This window comes from Danio aesculapii, chromosome 12, assembly GCF_903798145.1.
Source record: "Danio aesculapii chromosome 12, fDanAes4.1, whole genome shotgun sequence".
Taxonomy (NCBI): Eukaryota; Metazoa; Chordata; class Actinopteri; order Cypriniformes; family Danionidae; genus Danio; species Danio aesculapii.
Window position 1 is genome coordinate 5739191 of NC_079446.1, and position 20283 is coordinate 5759473.

General features: G+C 33.9%; 1 protein-coding gene across 2 annotated transcripts in view; it reads left to right on the forward strand.

Annotated features, from left to right (window-relative positions):
- The first annotated feature begins 4421 nt into the window (after positions 1–4421).
- arhgap27 (Rho GTPase activating protein 27) overlaps positions 4422–20283 on the forward strand; it is an 84274-nt gene continuing 68412 nt past the window's right edge. For both annotated transcript variants that reach the window (XM_056469238.1, XM_056469239.1), the window contains exons 1-2: positions 4422–4804; positions 19769–20283. The exon at positions 19769–20283 is cut by the window's right edge and continues 316 nt beyond it. In XM_056469238.1, coding sequence (XP_056325213.1) covers positions 19790–20283 — 494 coding nt within the window. In that variant the 5' untranslated portion in view covers positions 4422–4804; positions 19769–19789. The remainder of the gene's footprint in view (positions 4805–19768) is intronic.

Genomic DNA, 20283 nt, shown 5'->3' on the forward strand with positions numbered 1-20283 from the left:
TTGCTTTTTTTGTCTCTTTTATCTCATGTTTTGTTACTAAGCAGTGTCACACACACACAAACACCATCTTTTTATACTCATTAAGGCCCTGTCCTGTCCACATGAACACGGGTATTTTAAACCTGAACTTTCTCATATGCGGATTTGCTGTTAGTCCACACAAAATGGAGTATTGACTGAAAGTGAAACGTTCTGAAAACTCTGGCCAGGGTGAAAATTTCCCAAGCTACAGTATTGTGTGGTTAAAGGTCCCTTGAAATCAAGTGAAGCTTATTTCTAAACTAATTTCGAGAGGATCACGTGCTTATGATTGAACACGGCTGGTCTTGCATTAGCTATGTATGATCCACCAATCAGACGATTCCTAACCCACTATAAAGAGCTAGGGTTTCTCACTACAGTCATCTTCGATTTGAGGAATCCTCCCTTCCATCCCTACTTCTTTTTCCTTCATAGGGCGGCATGGTGGCCCAGTGGTTAGCACTGTTGCTTCACAGCAGGAACGTCACCGGTTCTAGTCCTTTATCAGGACGGCTGTCGTTTCTGTGCAATCTTTTTTGTCATCAGCTCTTATCAAGGGGGAGTTGTCGAAATCTACCTGAGCTCGAAGCTCCCCTCTCGCCCTGCAAATGGGAGGGAGCCCATTGCTCAAGGACCTTTTGGGCTCAGGGCTCTCTCCTGGGACTTGCTTATAATCAATCATCAGCTAAGTGTGAACTCTTGAAAGGTTTTTTAGATGTTAGCATCAGTATTGCTAGTTTTTAACTTGTCAATTAGCTTGTGTGCTTCAAAACAGTGCATCTCGCATCATGCGTTTGTGTGTGACTGGTTCTTCCTGTTTTCTTTTTGCTCCTGGCTCTGTTTTCTGCCTGTTTTTGTCTCTTCAAACCCTGTATACACCACGCTAAACACGGACACTCTGTGCTGTAAAGTCTGCTAGTTTGTGAGCATAGAGGAAGGTTAAACTGAGTGCATCCAGTCGGTGTAACAATGAAACAATGAGAAGAAATACTGACTTTGAGGGAAATATGTTTTGCTTTTACTTTTGACATTTAAGGCAAGGCGCCGCAGGGAAACCCATTGTTTTTTTTCTGCACTGGTCTATTATACCATTATATAGAAGCCCGTTCCTGACACTGAATAAAAAAAAACATTTAAAAAGGTATTTGCGACATTTTATCTCAAAATTGTGTGATACAAACTCAGAATTGTGCCTTTTTATTTCATAATTCTGACTTTATTACTCAGAATTCTGACTTTACAACTCAGAATTGCGACTTTATTTCTCAAAATTATGACTTTATAACTAGGAGTTATTACTTTTTATTTTAAAATTGTGACTTTATTTCTCAGAATTCTGAAATCATTACTCTGAATTCTGACTTTATAACTCAGGATTACAACTATATATCTCAGAAATCTGACTTTCTCAGAATTATGACTTTATTTCTCAGAATTTCAACTTTATTACTCAGAATTGTGACTATTTTCAGATTTCTGACTTTATTACTCTGATTTGCGCCTTTGTTTTTCAAAATTCTGACTTCATAACTAGGAATTACGATTTTTTTGTCTCAGAATTGCAACTTTTTATCACTGAATTCTGACTATAACTAGAAATTGTGACTATTTCTCAAAATTCGGACTTTATTTTTGAGAATTGTGAGTTCATATTTCTCAATTCTGACTTAATAACTTGCAATTTTGAGTTTACATCTCACAATTCAGAAATTTTTCTTGTTGAATTGTGAGTTGTGTCATGGAATTATGAGATAAAAAGTCACAATAATCTTTTTTTTTTTGTATTTTTTTTTTTTATTTACTGGCGAGAACGGGCTTCTTTAGCTCATGTGTAGGGCCAGACAGAATCTGCGGACGTTTTTTGCTATTTCTCCTGAGAATTTTGGTAAAAATCTGCGAATTTCTGCTAAATTATTTTGGGAACATCATAACTAAAACCTGATATGTGAAATAAAAGATAATATCTTTTTTACTTTTATTTAATGTTTAAAATGCAAGATTCACTTTATTTGATAAACAAAGCAAGTCTCTCATATAATATCTCTACTAAAAGACTAAAATATTACTATACAAACTGCATTGTACATAAATCAGATGAACATTTTTATATTCGTCAATAATATTACTGTAATTAAATTAAATGTACACACTTTTACTCAAGTAAATAAACAGAATTAATGATGGGCTAAAAATCTGGAATTCTGTGCGTACAGATTCCGAGAGGGCCAACTTATGAGTTATTTTGCAGGAAGAAAGCAACCAAAATACACATTTAAGTATTAATTTTATTATATTTTATTTATTTGTGTAAAAATTATTAATTACAAAGGTTTACATGGACCATATGGGTATTTTTTTTTTAAATTGAGAGTACTGAGTGAATCAGTACTGGGAAAATCAGCTTTAAAGTTGTCCAATTGAATTTCTTAGGAATGCATGTTACTGTTATACTGTTATCAGAAATTAAGTTTTGATATATTTAGGGACGGACATGGAAGATGATCTTTACTTGATATTTAAATGGCGTTTGGCATAAAATAAAAAGATGATTATTTTGACTCATACAATGTATTTTTTCCTTTTCCTGCAAATATGTGCAACTTAAGACCTCTTATCTTTTGATATCTTTTGTTTGCTCAAAATTAGCTTTTGTTTCTGAAATCAGCACCAAATATGACAGGATTTTCTTTGTATATAAGTATTTTAACATGGGGTTTGTGTTTTTTTTTACTGGAGATTACTGGAGAATATTTTACATGGAAAATATTAGTTTTTTTTCTGTTATGAATATGAATATCATGTATGTTTACTTGCAGCATTTTTTTAGTCTATCTAAATTATTTGAGCAGCCATTTTCCACTTTTCAACACTATTTTCTGATTTATTAAGTAAAGAATTGCTTTTTTACAATAACATTTCTGTAGGACTCTTTAAAGAGTACAATACAAGTTTGTAAAAAAAATTGCAAAATTTGCTCTCACTATTCTTTTTAAAAAATAAAATCTATGAACTAAATCATGCAGCTGTGAGGGGAATCACAACATTACGATCTTTGACAAAAAAGACAGCTATATGAAAATCATACATTTTTATTTTATCAAATACGTCACATCACACATTTTGCTTGTCAGTTTATTCATTTTTTGGTGGTTGACGGTTTGCTAATTGTAAATAAAACATTTATTGTAAATCAAAGTATAAAGGTAAATGTCCCCGATTTACATTTCTTGAAATATTTTGAGGATATTTAACATGGTAAAGAAATATGGATAAAATAATGAGCAGATGTCTATAGAATGTATCAAAATTATCTTTTAATTGAAATATCTTTCTCTCTGCCTGCTGCCTCCTAGTATATAAGAGTAATTTCTTTGGTATTTTACTCTGCCACTGTTATTATATTATATTATTCATTCATTTTCTTTTCGGCTTAGTCCCTTTATTAATCAGGGGTCACCACAGCGGAAAGAACCGCCAAATTATCCAGCATATGTCTTACACAGCGGATGCACTTCCAGCTGCAACTCATCTCTGGGAAACACCCATACACTCTCATTCACTTATAGCACGTGTTTGGACTGTAGGGAAAACCGGAGCACCTGGAGGAAACCCAAGCGAACATGGGGAGAACATACAAACTCCACACAGAAATGCTAACCAACCCAGCTGAGGCTCGAACCAGCGACCTTCTTGCTGTGTGGCGACAGCACTACCTTTAACTAATGTTTACAAGCACAACTTTGGATTTTAATAACGGATTACTCTCAAAAAAAAGGACTTTTGCTGCTTGTTTAAACTACTTATTTAAAATGAGTTGAAACAACACAATTCTTAAGGTTTTTTGGGGGACAACTTAATTGTTATGTTCAATTCACTTAAATGTACAAAAACAATTAAGTTAACTTAATCCATTTGTGTTGGGACAACATGAAGACATTTTGTGGAACCCATCGTTTTTTACAGTGTAGTTAATGTTGAACTATAATTCATAAATGCTGCACAAGATTATTCATACGTAGTTAATGTTAGTAAAGACATTAATATTAACTAATGGACCATTATTCTAGTGTGTTACTGGTATTTTCTGGCCTTCAGGTGAATATGTGGATGCATTTTTCTCAGTGATAACCTAATGTACCTCACCTCAACTTTACTCAAAGGTACTCAAATCACTTCCTGTTGAGCTGAACTGTGTTATCAGCGCAGCACAGACACAGAAAGAGTGAGAAAAACACCACCGACTAAAGGGCAAACCTAAAAAAAAACTCTACAAAACTCTCATAAAGTCAGAGTATTTACGCCAACACCCATGTTTGAAGTCAGCCGGCTCCAAAATATGACTCGGAAATATGAGTCATGAGTCCACAGCCGCTTTAATGAGACACACAGAGTCCAGCCCTCTGTCAGTGTTGCCATGTCACTGCTTAAAAACAGCAGCACTGACCCGTTTCCCTTTTTTTACAATTTTCTGCTTCCTCATTTCTCAGTTTTTCCAGCTTTTGACAATTCAGCGATGATTTGAATATGCTGTGAGTGTGTTCAGTGTGAGGACTCACGCTCACACACTCCTCCTGCTCGCTTCATACTCAAACTCGTCTAGCAACACAAATCCGGGCACATTTTTGTCTCACACACCGACAGAGCAACACTACAGGTCTGAGGTTATGGGGCTGAGACACGCTGGATCCATCCGCACAGACACACGCTGAGATGACTCTGTTGCTAATGTGAGTTATTGGGAGGTCAGAGAAGAAGGAGCAGAGGGGTTTTCTGTTCTTCAGTGGTGAGTTCACCTTTTTCATTTTTAAATATCTCATTTTAATATCACTGTGGTTAAAATCTGTGCTGCACAGTTGTGTGTGAGTATATCTGAATGTTCAGACAAAGTTACGCTCTCCAGAAAATTATAATAACAGTTGCAAATGAGAATTACAATACAATTAAATAATAAAAACAAGGGTTTTAGGTGTAATTTAACCCTGGTATGTAGTTGGAAATATTCATTATTATATTATATTATTCTTTATTATGTATAATAGCTTTGTTTTGCTTTACTAACTAATGTATTACTTTGTTTTTGTTTTGTCTACTTTTATTTTTGCTTTCACTTCATTTTGCTTGTTTGATTATTTATATTTGATTATTTATTTTTTACTTTGCTGTGCTTTATTTATTTATTTATTTATTTTGCTTTGTTTTTGTTGTTTCACCTTTGTTTTGTTTTGCTTTAAAGTTTTTTTTATGTTGCTTTTACTTTAATTTGCTTTTAATGAAACATTTTAGCTTTTGTTGTGCTTTGTTTTGTTTCTAAAGTTGTTGTTGTTTTGCTTTGTGTTTCGTTGTGATTCAAAAGGTTGTTTTATATACTAAAATCTTAGAATAACACATGGAGACACATAAAATCTAGACAGTATTGCCAGTCATTTGTATATTTATATATTATTTTGTTTTATTTTTGACTTCGATTTTTGTTGTTGTGGTTGTTTTTGTTGTTGTTTTGCTGTGCTTTATTTACTTTTTTTTTGTTTTTTGTTTTTTTACCTTTGTTTTGTTTTGCTTTGAAGTTTTTTTATGTTGCTTTTGTTTTGATTTGCTTTGAATAAAACATTTTAGCTTCTGTTGTGCTTTGTTTCTAAAGTTGTTGTTGTTTTACTTTGTGTTTCGTTGTGATTCAAAATGTTGTTTTATATACTAAAATCTTAGAATAACACATGGAGACACATAAAATCTAGACAGTATTGCCAGTCATTTATATATTTATATATTATTTTGTTGTTGTTTTGCTGTGCATTATTTACTTTTTTGGTTTGTTTGTTTTTGTTTTACCTTTGTTTTGTTTTGCTTTGAAGTTTGTTTATGTTGCTTTTACTTTAATTTGCTTTTAATGAAACATTTTAGCTTTTGTTGTGCTTTGTTTATAAAGTTGTTGTTTTGCTTTGTGTTTCGTTGTGTTTCAAAAGGTTGTTTTATATACTAAAATCTTAGAATAACACATGGAGACACATAAAATCTAGACAGTATTGCCAGTCATTTGTATATTTATATATAATTTTGTTTTATTTTGCTGTGCTTTATTTACTTTTTTGGTTTGTTTGTTTGTTTTTTTACCTTTGTTTTGTTTTGCTTTGAAGTTTGATTATGTTGCTTTTACTTTAATTTGCTTTTATTGAAACATTTTTGCTTTTGTTGTGCTTTGTTTATAAAGTTGTTGTTTTGCTTTGTTTTGTTGTTTCAAAAGATTGTTTTATATACTAAAATCTTAGAATAACACATGGAGACACATGAAATCTAGACAGTATTGCCAGTCATTTATATATTTATACATTATTTTGTTTTATTTTTGACTTCGATTTTGTTGTTGTTTTGCTGTGCTTTATTTACTTTTTTGGTTTGTTTTATTGTTTTATTGTGCTTTGTTTTGTTTCTGAACTTATTGTTTTGCTTAGTTGTGTTTTAAAACGGTTGGTTTATATATTCATATATTATAGAACAAAGTTGGCGGTTCATTCCACTGTGGCGACCCCTGATAAATCACTGAAAAAGCCGAAGAAAAAATTAATGAATGAATATTATAGAATAACACACGTAGACACATAAAATCTAGAATGCCTCGCCAGTCAGGTGTATGTTTTACATAGAACAATTCATAATTGATTGTCCGCCTGAAGACACTGTCGGACCAGTTATTGTACGGAGTGGCTTCAGCATATGATCACAAGTGGTTTGGACACATTTTTCTTGACATTAGAGGCGTAACTCGCCTGTAGTTCATTCCACGGAGGCACAGCAGATGATGAGTGTACTTTAAACACTCACGCCTCTGTCAGCAGGTCCTGGTGTGGCAGTTTTAATGAGGATTAATTAAATAACAGGTTAATTCATCAGTCGCAACAGACATATCAAATAGTTTAGTTCACCAGTAAAGTTATTTGTATGTTGCAAGGACCTCAGTGAAACCGAGATTGCAGTTTGCGCACTCAGAGTGATGTTTTCCTGTTTTACGAGTTGATGTTTCTCCTATTTTGGTGTGTGTAGGTTTGGGGTTTAGTGCATGTGTTCCTCTGCAGAATACACTCACTTCCTGCAGACTTAGATGTGCAATAGCTTTCTGTCTCTTTATCTTCTCATGCATTTAGTATATTTGCTTCCCTCTCTGAAGTGGTATGGAAGTCATTTAAAGTAATATGCTAATTTTGATTAAAATGCAGTTTTATTTGACAAGCTATTTAGCTGCGCTATGTGTTTTAAACATGTCTTTTTAACTAAATAACAATCAGTCCAAATCCACAAATCAAGCAGAGAGATTCACCAGAATGAATTTAGACATGTGTTTATATTAATAACATTATATATTGTGATAATGAACATGCATGATATTATAATCATAGATACTTCAAAATACTGTGAATGCGTGAGAATATTGAGATTGTTGTATTAGTTGTATTTAAAGCATAACATGAGCTTAATAGGCCTTTTTTTTCAAACAAACATTTTAAAATGCCAATCTGGAGGATTGTAGAAAGGATATTGTAGAAAATAGAAAATGTTTTATTCTCTTTAGGCCTTTTCTTTGTTAACACTTCACATTAAAACTCCATTAGTTTATGTAAACGGCCATTAAAAACAAAAACATTTCTGTTCATTTCTTAATCTTTAGTAATGCATTCAAATTAAAAGTCATGGCTGTTTTATTTAACGGAGTAGTTCCAATTCAGTTATTAAAATTATTATTAAGATGACATCTGCAAGAAATTTAGCTATATTTCTCATAAAAATTATAATATTTAAAAGGACAGTTCAGGGCGTCATGGTGGCGCAGTGGGTAGCACGATTACCTCACAGCAAGAAGGTCGCTGGTTTGAGTTCCGCCTGGGTGAGTTGGCATTTCTGTGTGAAGTTTGCATGTTCTTCCTGTGTTGGCGTGGGTTTCCTCCGGGTGCTCCGGTTTCATGTCCAAAGACATGTGGTATAGGTGAATTGGGTAAGATAAATTGTCCTTAGTGTATGTGTGTGAATGAGTTAGGTGTTTCCCAGTGATGGGTTGTAGCCGCTGCGTAAAATATATACTGGATAAGTTGGCGGTTCATTCCGCTGTGGCGACCCCTGATGAATAAAGGGACTAAGCCAACAGAAAATGAATGAATGAGATTGTAGTATTAGTGGTATTCAAAGCTTTAAATGGGCTGAATAGGCCATTTTTTCAAATAAACATATTCAAACTGTAGAAAATAAAAAATGTTTTATCCTCTTTAGGCCTTTTCTTTGTTAACGCTTCACATTAAAACTCCATCAGTTCATGTAAAATAAACAGCCAGTAAAAACAAAAACATTTCTGTTCATTTCTTAATCTTTAAAAATGCATTCAAATTAAAAGTCATGGCTGTTTTATTTAACGGAGTAGTTCAAATTCAGTTATTAAAATTATTATTAAGATGACATCTGTAAGAAATTTTGCTATATCATAAAAATTATAATATTTAAAAGTACAGTTTAGGGCATCACATTGGCGCAGTGGGTTGCACGATTACCTCACAGCAAGAAGGTCGCTGGTTTGAGTTCCACCTGGGTGAGTTGGCATTTCTGTGTGAAGTTTGCATGTTCTTCCCCGTGTTGGCGTGGGTTTCCCCCACAAGTCCAAAGACGTATGGCATAGGTGAATTGGTTATGCTAAAATTGTCCACAGTGTATGTGTGTAAATGAGTGTATGGGTGTTTCCCAGTGATGGGGTTTCATACGCTGCGTAAAACATGCTGGATAAGTTGGCGGTTCATTCGGCTGTGGCGACCCCTGATGAATAAAGGGACTAAGCCAACAGAAAATTAATGAATGAATGAATGAGATTGTTGTATTAGTGGTATTCAAAGCTTAAAATGGGCTGAATAGGCCATTTCTTCAAATAAACATTTTCAAATTGTAGAAAATAGAACATTTTTTATTCTCTTTAGGCCTTTTCTTTGTTAACACTTCACATTAAAACTCCATTAGTTCATGTAAAATAAATGGCCAGTAAAAATAAAAGCACTTCTGTTCATTTCTTAATCTTTAATAATGCATTAAAATTAAAAGTCATGGCTGTTTTTTTTAATGGAGTTGTTAAAATTCAGTTATATAAATTTTTTTCCAAATTTATAAAGTTGGTGGTTCATTCCACTGTGGCGACCCCTGATTAATAAAAAGACGTAAAGAAAATGAATGAATGAAAGGGACAGTTCATCTCAAAATAAACAATTCCTCAACATTTTACACTGGAGTGATTCTTCATGTCTGATAAACACAAAGGAAGATATTTTGAAGTATGTTGGAAAAAAGCAGCCATTGACATCCATGGTAGGAACAAAAAATACAATGGAAGTCAATGGCTGTTTTTTCCAACATCCTTCAGTATATCTCCTTTTGTTTTTACAACAGAAACTCAAACAGGTTTGGATTAAGTGGAGGGAGAGTAAATGATGACAGAATTGTCTTTTTTGACTGAACTATCCCTTTAATGCATTAATGTTTACTAATGAGTAGGCCCACACGGAATCTGTGCATGCAGAATTCTGCAGATTCCCGCAGATTTTTAGCTTATCATTGATTTTGTTTATTTACTTCTGTAAATGTGTGTAAAACACATATTTATTCAGTTTTTAAATGAATTTCGGTATAATTATTGACTAATATGAAAATGTTCATATAATTTATTCACAATACAGTTTGTAAAGTAATATTTTCAGTCATTTAGTAGATATATTATATAGAAGACTCGCTTTGTTTACCAAATAAAGTGGATCTAATTGGATTTTCATTGTAAAAATTAAAGTTAAAAAGGTATTACCTTTTAGTTCATATATTAAGGTTTTAGTTATGATACTCCCAAAATCATTCCGCATAAATCCGCAGATTTTGTACAAAATCCTGCGCAGAAATAGCAAAAAATGTCCGCAGATTCTGTCTGGCCTTACTAATGAGATCTTATTATAAAGCATTACCTACCAAACCATGAAAAATGTACAGTTCATTATGTTACATACACTGTAAAACCCAACAGTCAACTTCATCAAATGAAATGAGTGGAGTTAACTCAAAATTGACTGAGAGTTAATTCTACTCATTTAAACAGAGTTTTGAACTCAGTGTTGAAGGTACACTGTAAAAAGTGATTGGTTACTTAAAGTGAGTAAACCAATTGCCTTAAAAGAAACAAGTTGACTGTACAAAAATAATGTAAGTAAATCCATTGTAACTTGAAACTGTTAAGCTGACTTAATTTTTAAAATAATGCTTATTGTACTCACATATTTAATGTCTATAAAATGTACAATTATAGCCTGTTTTGAATTTAGAAGACACATTGTCTGGAAGAGCAGATTTATTTTAGTTTCTGTCATTTTGCTAGATACAGAAAAGCTGGAAAAAACAAATATAATAAATGTGTATTGGAAAAAAGGGATTAGTTTTAAAAAAGTGAATACAATTCACATAATAATAAAAATTAAGTCAACTTAAGTGTTCCAAGTTACAATGGATTTACCTACATTATTTTTGTAAAGTCAACTTGTTTCTTTTAAGGCAATTGGTTTACTCACTTTAAATAATTAATCACTTTTTACAGTGTAATGAGTTTATTAAATACTTCATTACTCTAACTTACCTCAAGTAAGTTCACAGTACTCAGATAGGTTAGTTTTTAACTCAAATGGTTTGTTGCAATCGGTTTCCTCAAACGGTTTGAGTTGCCTTAACTTATTAAGTTTTACAGTACTCAGTTGGTTTGAGTTCTCTTCATTTATCAGGTTTTACTGTGCTCGAATTGCTTCTTTAACTCAAATGGATTAAGTTCACAGTACTCATTAGGATGAGTTTTTTGAACTTAAATGATTTGTTGCAATCGGTTTGCTCAAATGGTTTGAGTTACCTTAACTTATTGGGTTTTACAGTGAGCTGTTAAAGTAGGCTTTTTATTGCTTATGTCACCATTGTAATAATCCAGTATATTGTGAGAAAAACATCAACAAGAGAGCTTGATAACGTCATATGCCAAGTATGAGAGAGCATGCTTTATTAGTTTTGTTGTAAGTATTGCACAATACAATGTAACCGCATAACACAAAGCATTTAGACATACTGTAATACAGCAAAACAAAGCTGAAAACGTAGCTTGTTTTTTTTATGAAAAATGTTGAGCTATTATTATGCTATACTAAAAGATTTCTCATTTTTCCGCTAGTCTTTCCCTTTATGGCTGCATGTTTTCGTCACTTCTTCTTGTGCTTTCTGTTTTCATTACGGGAGCGAATGTTTAGATGTCAGTCTTCAATGAAAGTGCTCTGTTGTTCATGACCGGATTCTCTCAGACCGACACACCTGTAGTTCCCCTTGTTTTTCTGCATTCCTCGGCCTCACAAATATTTAGTGTGTTGTGGATATGATAGAACAACATCCCACCCCTTAAAACAAATCCTGTTTGTGAGATAACAAAGAGTATATTTGAGGTAAAGTCGACATGAAAAACTAAATTACAATGTTTATTTTGCTCTAGGCACGTTGTTAGTTTTAGAGTGAACAATTAATCTGTATTCAGAAGGAAAAAAGTTTGAGCTCGGAAAATGGTTAGTTACGTGCGCGTTAATAATTCTGTGTGCAAAATAGATCATGTTTTGAGTGCGAACAAATAGTTTGTTGCATGCGCTTTAACAATTCTGTGCACAAAAGATCTTGCTTTGAGGGCGGAAAAATGGCTTGCTGCATGTGCGTTAACAATTCTGGGCACAAAAAATTAGGTTTTGAGTGTCGATAATGGCCAGTTGCATGCTCTTTAACAATTCTGTGTTCAAAAGATCTTGTTTTGAGAATGCAAAATGGCTTGTTGCATATGCATTAACAATTCTGTGTTCAAAAGATCAGGTTTTGAGTGTGGAAAAATGGCTTGTTGCATCCGTAGTAACAATTCTGTGTTCAAAAGATCATGTTTTGAGTGTCGATAATGGCCAGTTGCATGCATTTTAACAATTCTTTTTTCAAAAGATCTTGTTTCGATCATGCAAAATGGCTTGTTGCATGTGCATTAACAATTCTAGGTTCAAAAGATCAGGTTTTAAGTGTGGAAAAATGGATTGTTGCATCCGTGGTAACAATTCTGCATCCAAAAATCATGCTTTGAGTGTGGATAATGGCCAGTTGCATGCACTTTAACAATTCTGTGTTCAAAAGATCTTGCTTCGAGCATGCAAAATGGCTTATTGCATGTGCATTAACAATTCTGTAGCAAAAGATCTTGGTTTAAGTGTGGATAATGGTCAGTTGCATGCGTGTTAACAATTCTGTGTTCAAAAGATCTTGTTTTGAGCATGCAAAATGGCTTGTTGCATGTGCGATAACAATTCTGGGCACAAAAAAATCATGTTTTGAGTGTCGATAATGGCCAGTTGCATGCTCTTTAACAATTCTAGGTTCAAAAGATCAGGTTTTGAGTGTGGAAAAATGGCTTGTTGCATGCACTTTAACAATTCTGTGTTCAAAAGATCATGTTTCAATCATGTAAAATGTCTTGTTGCATGTGCGTTAACAATTCTGTGCACAAAAGATCATGTTTTGAGTGTGGAAAATGGTCAGTTGCATGTGCGTTAACAATTCTGTGTTCAAAAGATCATGTTTTGAGCATGCAAAATGGCTTGTTGCATGTGCGATAACAATTCTAGGCACAAAAAATCATGTTTTGAGTGTCGATAATGGCCAGTTGCATGCTCTTTAACAATTCTGTGTTCAAAAAATCAGGTTTTTAGTGTGGAAAAATGGCTTGTTGCATCCATGGTAACAATTCTGCATCAAAAAATCTTGTTTCGATCATGCAAAATGGCTTGTTGCATGTGCATTAACAATTCTGTAGTATAGGATCATGTTTCATGTATGTTAAATGGTTTGTTGCATGTGCGTTAACAATTCTGTGCACAAAAAAAATTATTTTTTGAGTGTGGATAATGGCCAGTTGCATGCTCTTTAACAATTCTTTGTTCAAAAGATCATGTTTTGAGCATGCAAAATGGCCAGTTGCATATGTTAACAACTCTGTGTTCAAAAGATCTTGTTTTGAGTGCGCACAATGGCTTGTTGCATGCTCAGAACATGATCTTTTGCACACTGATTTATGCTGCAAATCTAACCCATATACCTACTCAATATTCCGTTTCAGTTGCAAATACGTCAACATACTGAAAAAAGTTTGCATCAACATCCTGTTTAAATATAAATAGTTGTGTGTCATGATAAAAACAATAAGAGGCTTTATTTTATGTCAGATAATGATTTAATATACAGTAAATGAATCCTTTTATTGGCTAAGAATCATCCAAACTAGCGGTAAATATAAGTAGTGTTGTTTTGTAGCAGGAAACATAAGTAAGTGTGCACTTTTAATATATAGAACATTATTTATTGCCCATTGGCCCTTTGGTATAAACATGCCTCTACATTACTTATGTATTTTGCTCCTCTATGTCAGTGTTTCCCAACCCTGTTCCCGAAGGCACACCAACAGTCCACATTTTCAACCTCTCCCTAATCAAACACACCTGAATTAACTAATCATAACATCTGAAGAGACTCCAACACCTGAAGTTAATGGGTCAGAAAAGGGAGACATCCAAAATGTGTACTGTTGGTGTGCCTCCAGGAACAGGGTTGGGAAACACTGCTCTATGTCATAAGTCACTAAGGGAAATATGATTTTCCAACATAGGTTTTCTCATGTATTTTGGTAAAGTGTTCTACCAAACCAATTTCATTTACGTTTGTTTAATGCTGTAGACTCTAAATCATATTCGTAAGAACATGTAAACTTACAGTGTTTACATGCTGACAACATCTAAAGTGTTATTTATTTAGGGAGGAGCATCTTTACAAACCTAAAATTAGGCCTGTCAGGATATCTATCTTTTGCTGAATGATATATTGCACCAAAATATATTGCGAAAAATGATATTATTGTCATTTTAAGAGCATTTTATGCTAGTTATACTGTATAAAGCCAGAATAACAATATAATATCATCATAATGCAATTACACTCTTCCAAAGAACACATAGTAAAACTTTTATTTAAGATTTTTCTATATTTATTTACAGAATAACCCCTTCCCCAACAATTTAACTCCTTACACATGAGGGGATACATAAATAAATAATAATAATGAGATTATAATAAAAAATCAATTAAAAGAAAATATTAAAAATAAAAAATAAATAAATAAAAGGTATTGCCATCATAATTACTTTACAGGGAATACATTTGTACATCAAGTTACATTGTGTTGCATTGTAGTTACCTCAAATTACAGTGATGATAGGTTAGTATTTTATTCTTAACAGTATTTAATTTAATTATAGTCATTTTAACAATTCTATAATTAGGCATTGGAATCAGAATGTGAAAACGCATATCTTTTTTTTTGTCAAATAAGTTTTATTGAAGACATAGTTTCAAGAAGAAAATAATTCTGTTTACATATTTTGTCTACATATAGCATAGGCAAAGCAAATAAGAAAATTAAAAGCAAAAACAACATGGAAATGCCAAAAAGACAGTCAGACAGTTACAGCTCATCCAGAACGCTGCGGCCAGAATTCTGACCAGAACCAGGAAATCAGAGCACATCAAACCTGTCCTCAGGTCTTTACACTGGCTCCCAGTTACATTCAGAATAGATTTTAAAGTATTATTACTGGTCTATAAATCACTAAATGGCCTAGGACCTCAATACATTACAGAAATGCTCACTGAATACAAACCTAACAGATCACTCAGATCTTTAGGATCAAATAAACTAGAAATTCCAAGAGTTCAGTCAAAGCAGGGTGAATCGGCTTTCAGCTACTAATAGCGCCCCTCACTGCTGGAATCAGCTTCCAGAAATGATCAGATGTGCTCCAACATTAGGCACGTTCAAATCAAGACTGAAAACATATCGGTTTAGCTGTGCCTTTACTGAATGAGCACTGTGCTACGTCCGACAGATCGAACTACTATGTTTTTCACATTTTATCAGCTTTTATTTTATTTTATTTTTACCATTTCTATTATTTGTTTTTATTTCTCTTATACTTGTTTCTTTTATTCCTGTTTATGTAAAGCACTTTGAATTGCCACTGTGTATGAAATGTGCTATAGAAATAAACTTGCCTTGCCTTAATAAATTAAATAAATAATTAAAATAAATAAATAAAACACCCACCCACATAGCAAGCAAACTTGTTACAAAGACCTGTTTGAACAACAGAGTATGATGACAAAGCATGTTAAAACATTACAGAAATGATGCTTTATTATGAGAGGTTTTTTTCAAGGTAACAGATAAAAGGATTCCAAATTTTGTCAAATTGTTCAAGTTTTCTTTTCAAATAGTATCTAATTGGCTCCAAATGTAACATAGAGGCAATTTCTCCAAGCCACAGTTTACATGTTGGGGATTCCTTTTTTTTTCCAAACAGTAGCAGCAGTTTCTTGGCAGTAGTTAAGCAGTATGAGAGCATCTTATGTTGTGTATTTGACAACAAATGCGTTTGTTCAGAGAACCCCAGAATTAAAAGCATTGGATCTGGTAGTAATTGCAACTTCAACACCTCGGAAAGCACTTCAAAAATTCCATTCCAATAATTCTGTATCTTAGAACAAAAGATAAAACAGTGAGATAGATTTGCATCTGATGAATTACATTTGTCACGAAGAGGTGAAATATTTTGGAAGATTCTATGTAATTTTTTCTTTGAATAATGTAACCTATGAATGATTTTAAATTGAATAAGACAATGCCTAGAATTAATAGAGTGTTTATGAATATCCTCCAAACCTGATTGCCACATTTCCTCTGAAATTTCCACCCCCAATTCTTTCTCCCACTCTTCCTGAAAACATTTTGTGGATGGGGGAAAACGCATATCTTAAATAAATAATAATAAATGCACAAACAAGTGCAAGGTAAAAAGTAACAGAGGCTGCAATATCTGCTACCAGATCTATTTTCATTTGTCAGACACCCACATGAATATATACTATAGTGATTTATAGTCAATTCTATAGTGTTTTTTTAATCATACTGACACCTCCAAAAGAGATAGAGATGTTGCACATCAGCTAAAATATTGCTCGAATTGGTTTTAATGTCTGGGTGATATATATTGCATCACCAAAAATGATTGAGGTCATGTCCATGTGTTGTGAGATAAGTCTAAATAATTATTATTGTGACATGCCTACTTATAAATCAATAAAAATTAAAAATGTGGCATTTTCATAAGATTGCATTCAGTTATCATACCAGTTGCATTATGTTTCCAGTCACATTTACTGGTTACACTTTATTTTGATGGTCCGTTTGTTGAATTTAAGTTACATTGTGTCTACATGCCTACTAATTCTCATTAGATTATAAGTAGACTGTTGGGGTTAGGGTTAGTTAGTGTAAGTTGACATGTACTTGCAAAGTTTCTTCTAGTCAGTTAAATGCCTGTTGAATGTCTGTATCAACAGATATTAAGCAGACAGCCTACAATGTAAAAAATGGTCGTGATTTCAACGGTAAAAAAACAGTAAAAATGCTACAGTACAAATCCGTAACCTGGTTAACAGTATGTTTCCTTAATATATACGGCGAATAACCGCAAATTGACTTTCCCAGAATTCCCTCTATGGCACATCACTTTTTATGCTTATTGTTGACATTACTATGGATCTTTTTAGTAATTTCTCCATCAGTTATGTACATTAGAGATTTTTGTTACATCTAATGTTGATAAACAATGTTTATTTCATGACTTTAATTTTATGCGTGTTACCATACTGGTGTTTAGTAGCTGTGTGAATGACACTGAGCACCTTCTAGACACTGATGCACTTTTCTGCTGGTGGGTAAAGTTGTTTGTGATGAGCATATGTTCATTATGTAACTTTCTCATCACCACCTGCATATGGGTGTGTTAACGTGTCTAACTGTGTAACAAAAGATGTGCAGATGTTGGTAATTCAAAACACAGATATTACCTCTATATATTAATAAAATACGGTAGTTTACCGTAAAAATGAGAAATTGCTTTTACTGTTTGTACTGTATTTTTAACGGTAAAGTACTGGCAACCACAGCTGCCATTTTTTACCGTAAATTTTACGGATTTATGTTTTACAGTGTACTAATACTCAAACGGACCATCAAAATAAAGTGTTACCCATTTACTTGATGTGTTTTTTGCATTTATGCAATATAACAGGATTATTTAGTTTTAATTTGTTTATTGTCATTTATTAATAAGTTCATGCATACCAGTGTGTCTTGATAACATAATAATGTTTACATTTTAAAGGTTTCAATACATTCAAATTGTTCATTTCTGCAGAAATAATTTGAAATGTGCAAACATGTATACTGAAAAAAATTATTCAAAGATGATTTTCTTGGATTTAATAATTTTTTTACGTTAAGTGGTTGTAAACAATTTATTTGTGTTGAATTTAAACAAACAAATTAAGTTGAATATTGCTCAATTTAATTTGTTTGTTTAAATTCAACACAAATAAATTGTTTGCAACAGTTTTGCATGCAACACTTTTTCAGTGTAGATTTCATATGGTTAATGTTATGTACTGAGAACTTTGAATAGTTTTGATTTGTTTTTTGTTTTTATTTTGTTTTTGGTTTTTTGTTGTTATTATTCTGTAATACTAACATTCCTCTCAAGTCTTTATGCAAAATTTTCCTTTAGTTGGCTATTTTTCTTTTGATTTGTTTGGCATTTTGTATTTATTAATATTCTTATCATGATTTCCGTGCATAAAGTTTCGAATGGTGTGTATTTTTGTGTATTTTTTTATTTTACAACCACAATCTAAGTGTTGGACAAACCACCTGCAGAAAACACACTCTTTCATCTCTCTGACACTTTAACCGACACATTCGCACATTTGCACCAGACATGTTCCTACAAAAACATACACAACACATTTATGAAGTGTGATTCACACAGGTAAAAACCATAGACTGTAAAAGATATGGACGTAGTATCTGTGACTTCTCCCAAATGTTTCTGAAGAGTGCAAAAGAAGCTACAAGTAGGCGTGGCCAACCGTCGCCATTTTGTTCACGCGTCATCGCACCAACCGGAGGATGCCAAACAAGGGCAAAGAGGCGGAGCGTGAGCGGAGCTACAGACGCCTGCTAGCATTTTGCTTAGACTGGCTTTTCTCTGGGAACAATGCTTATTACTTCATTACATGCGACTCGTTTGTGTTCTGACCACATGGGCTTGGTTGAACACTATATCAATAAAGTGTTTAGACTTTTTAAAAACACTATTGTAATACATCAAATCACTAAAAATTGTCAGATTCTGGAGTGAATTCAGGTTCTAAAGAAAATTATAAATAATAAATGCTCTTAAGTAAAACAAATACATTTATAGAGATGGTATACAAGTATATAATTTTACTCACCTGGGAAATGGAGGCCACGTGAATGGTTTGTGAGCACAATTAAGTGCAAACAGCATACCATGTTATCTGATAATTGTAGGAAATAATCCCAAAAGGCGACTGGCTGTGTAAAGCCACATAAAACAAAAAAATATGATGTATATGCCGAGTTCAGCGGCTAATCAGCCGGAATCAGCTGAGGTGAAGTGAAGGTTACTTCCGTATTTGCTTCATGAGGAAGAGCGGGAGGTTGCCATTTGGTAAAACACTCTACACAGATAGAATAAAAAACTTCTTCTAGCACTAATTCTCTGAACACTATCAGTTCCTGTATAATTCGCTCTTGTGTGCCTGTTCTTGTTGAATTGCTGAATGCCTCCTCAATTGTAAGTCAAAAGCATCTACTAAATGACTAAATATAAATGTATTTTGTTTTTATGTTTTATATGTTATATTGTTTATTTTTATATGCTTAAATTTAGTTTGTTTTGTATTTTGTTTTTCTTTATTTCATCTTTGTAGTGAAGTTTATTTATGAACTAATTTCGAGAGGATCACATGAATATGATTGCTTGCGGCTGGTCCCGCATTATTCAGTTAATGATTCACCAATCAGATGATTCCTAAGCCACTTTAAATACCCTAAGTTCCATTTACAGCCATCTTCATTTTGAAGAATCCCCCCTTCTACCCCTACTCCTCCTCCTTTCCTGAATGGGTGGCATGGTGGCCCAGTGGTTAGCACTGTTGCCTTACAGCAAAAACGTCACTGGTTCTAGTCCTTACCAAGCCAGCCAACGTTTCTGTGCAGAGTTTAAACGTTCTCCCAATGCTCGCGTGGGTTTTCCCCGGGTCCCCCTGTTTCCTCCCACCGTCCAAAAACATGCAACTAAAGTGAATTGACTAATCCAAATCAGCACCATAGACATGCTCCTAGTAAGTAGTTATCTCTTAAGAGCAATCACTATCTGTTCATTAGCTACAGCTGGGGAGTTCTCGAGATCTACATGAGCTCAAACTCCCTTCTCGCCTTGCAAACGGGAGGGAGCCCAGGGCTCGAGGATCTTATGAGCTCAGGGCTGTCTCCTGGGACAGCATGCCAAACAAGCTTTATAATCAATCATCAGCTAAGTGTGAACTCTTGAACTATATTTTAAAGTCTGAAAACAAGGTATTGTTTGTGTTTTTACTGCTTGGTACTTTATATTCCTCGATTGCCCCATATAGTCCTTAGTAAGCAGTTTTTTTTAATCTTCAGCTCTGGGTTATTTCAGACACATGACCTATTGTTTGTCTTCTCCTTTATCTTCAGATCTCACGATGATGTCTTTACATGAACCCTGATCCGCTGTTTGCACCGCAACACGTTTGGGCCACGATGTCTCTTTCACAGCAGGTTCTGGTGAACTATGAATACACCTACACTGCTCGAGATGGCAGAAACGTGTCGATTAAACCTAATGAGCACTACATATTAGTAAACAAGACCAACGAGGAATGGTGGCACGTCCAAAAGGATGCAGCAGACAAACCTTTCTACATCCCAGCAAAATACGTGACCGAACTCCCAGCTGAGACCGGCCAAACTCCATTGGACCCTCCGGAAGAGTTTAGTGGATATGAATCCCTCCAGTTCGGCTCACACACAGATCCTGCTGAGGTCACGCTTCGAGTTCCTGACTCTATAAAACGAGACACAGAGAAGGACGGTCATAGGATATCAACATTTATTATTCCAAAGGAATTCTTTGAACTCAAGGGTTTGGATCCAGACCCCATAAAGACTGAAGCAGAGGCTGGTCCTCTCGTATCCTCCAACACTTCGTC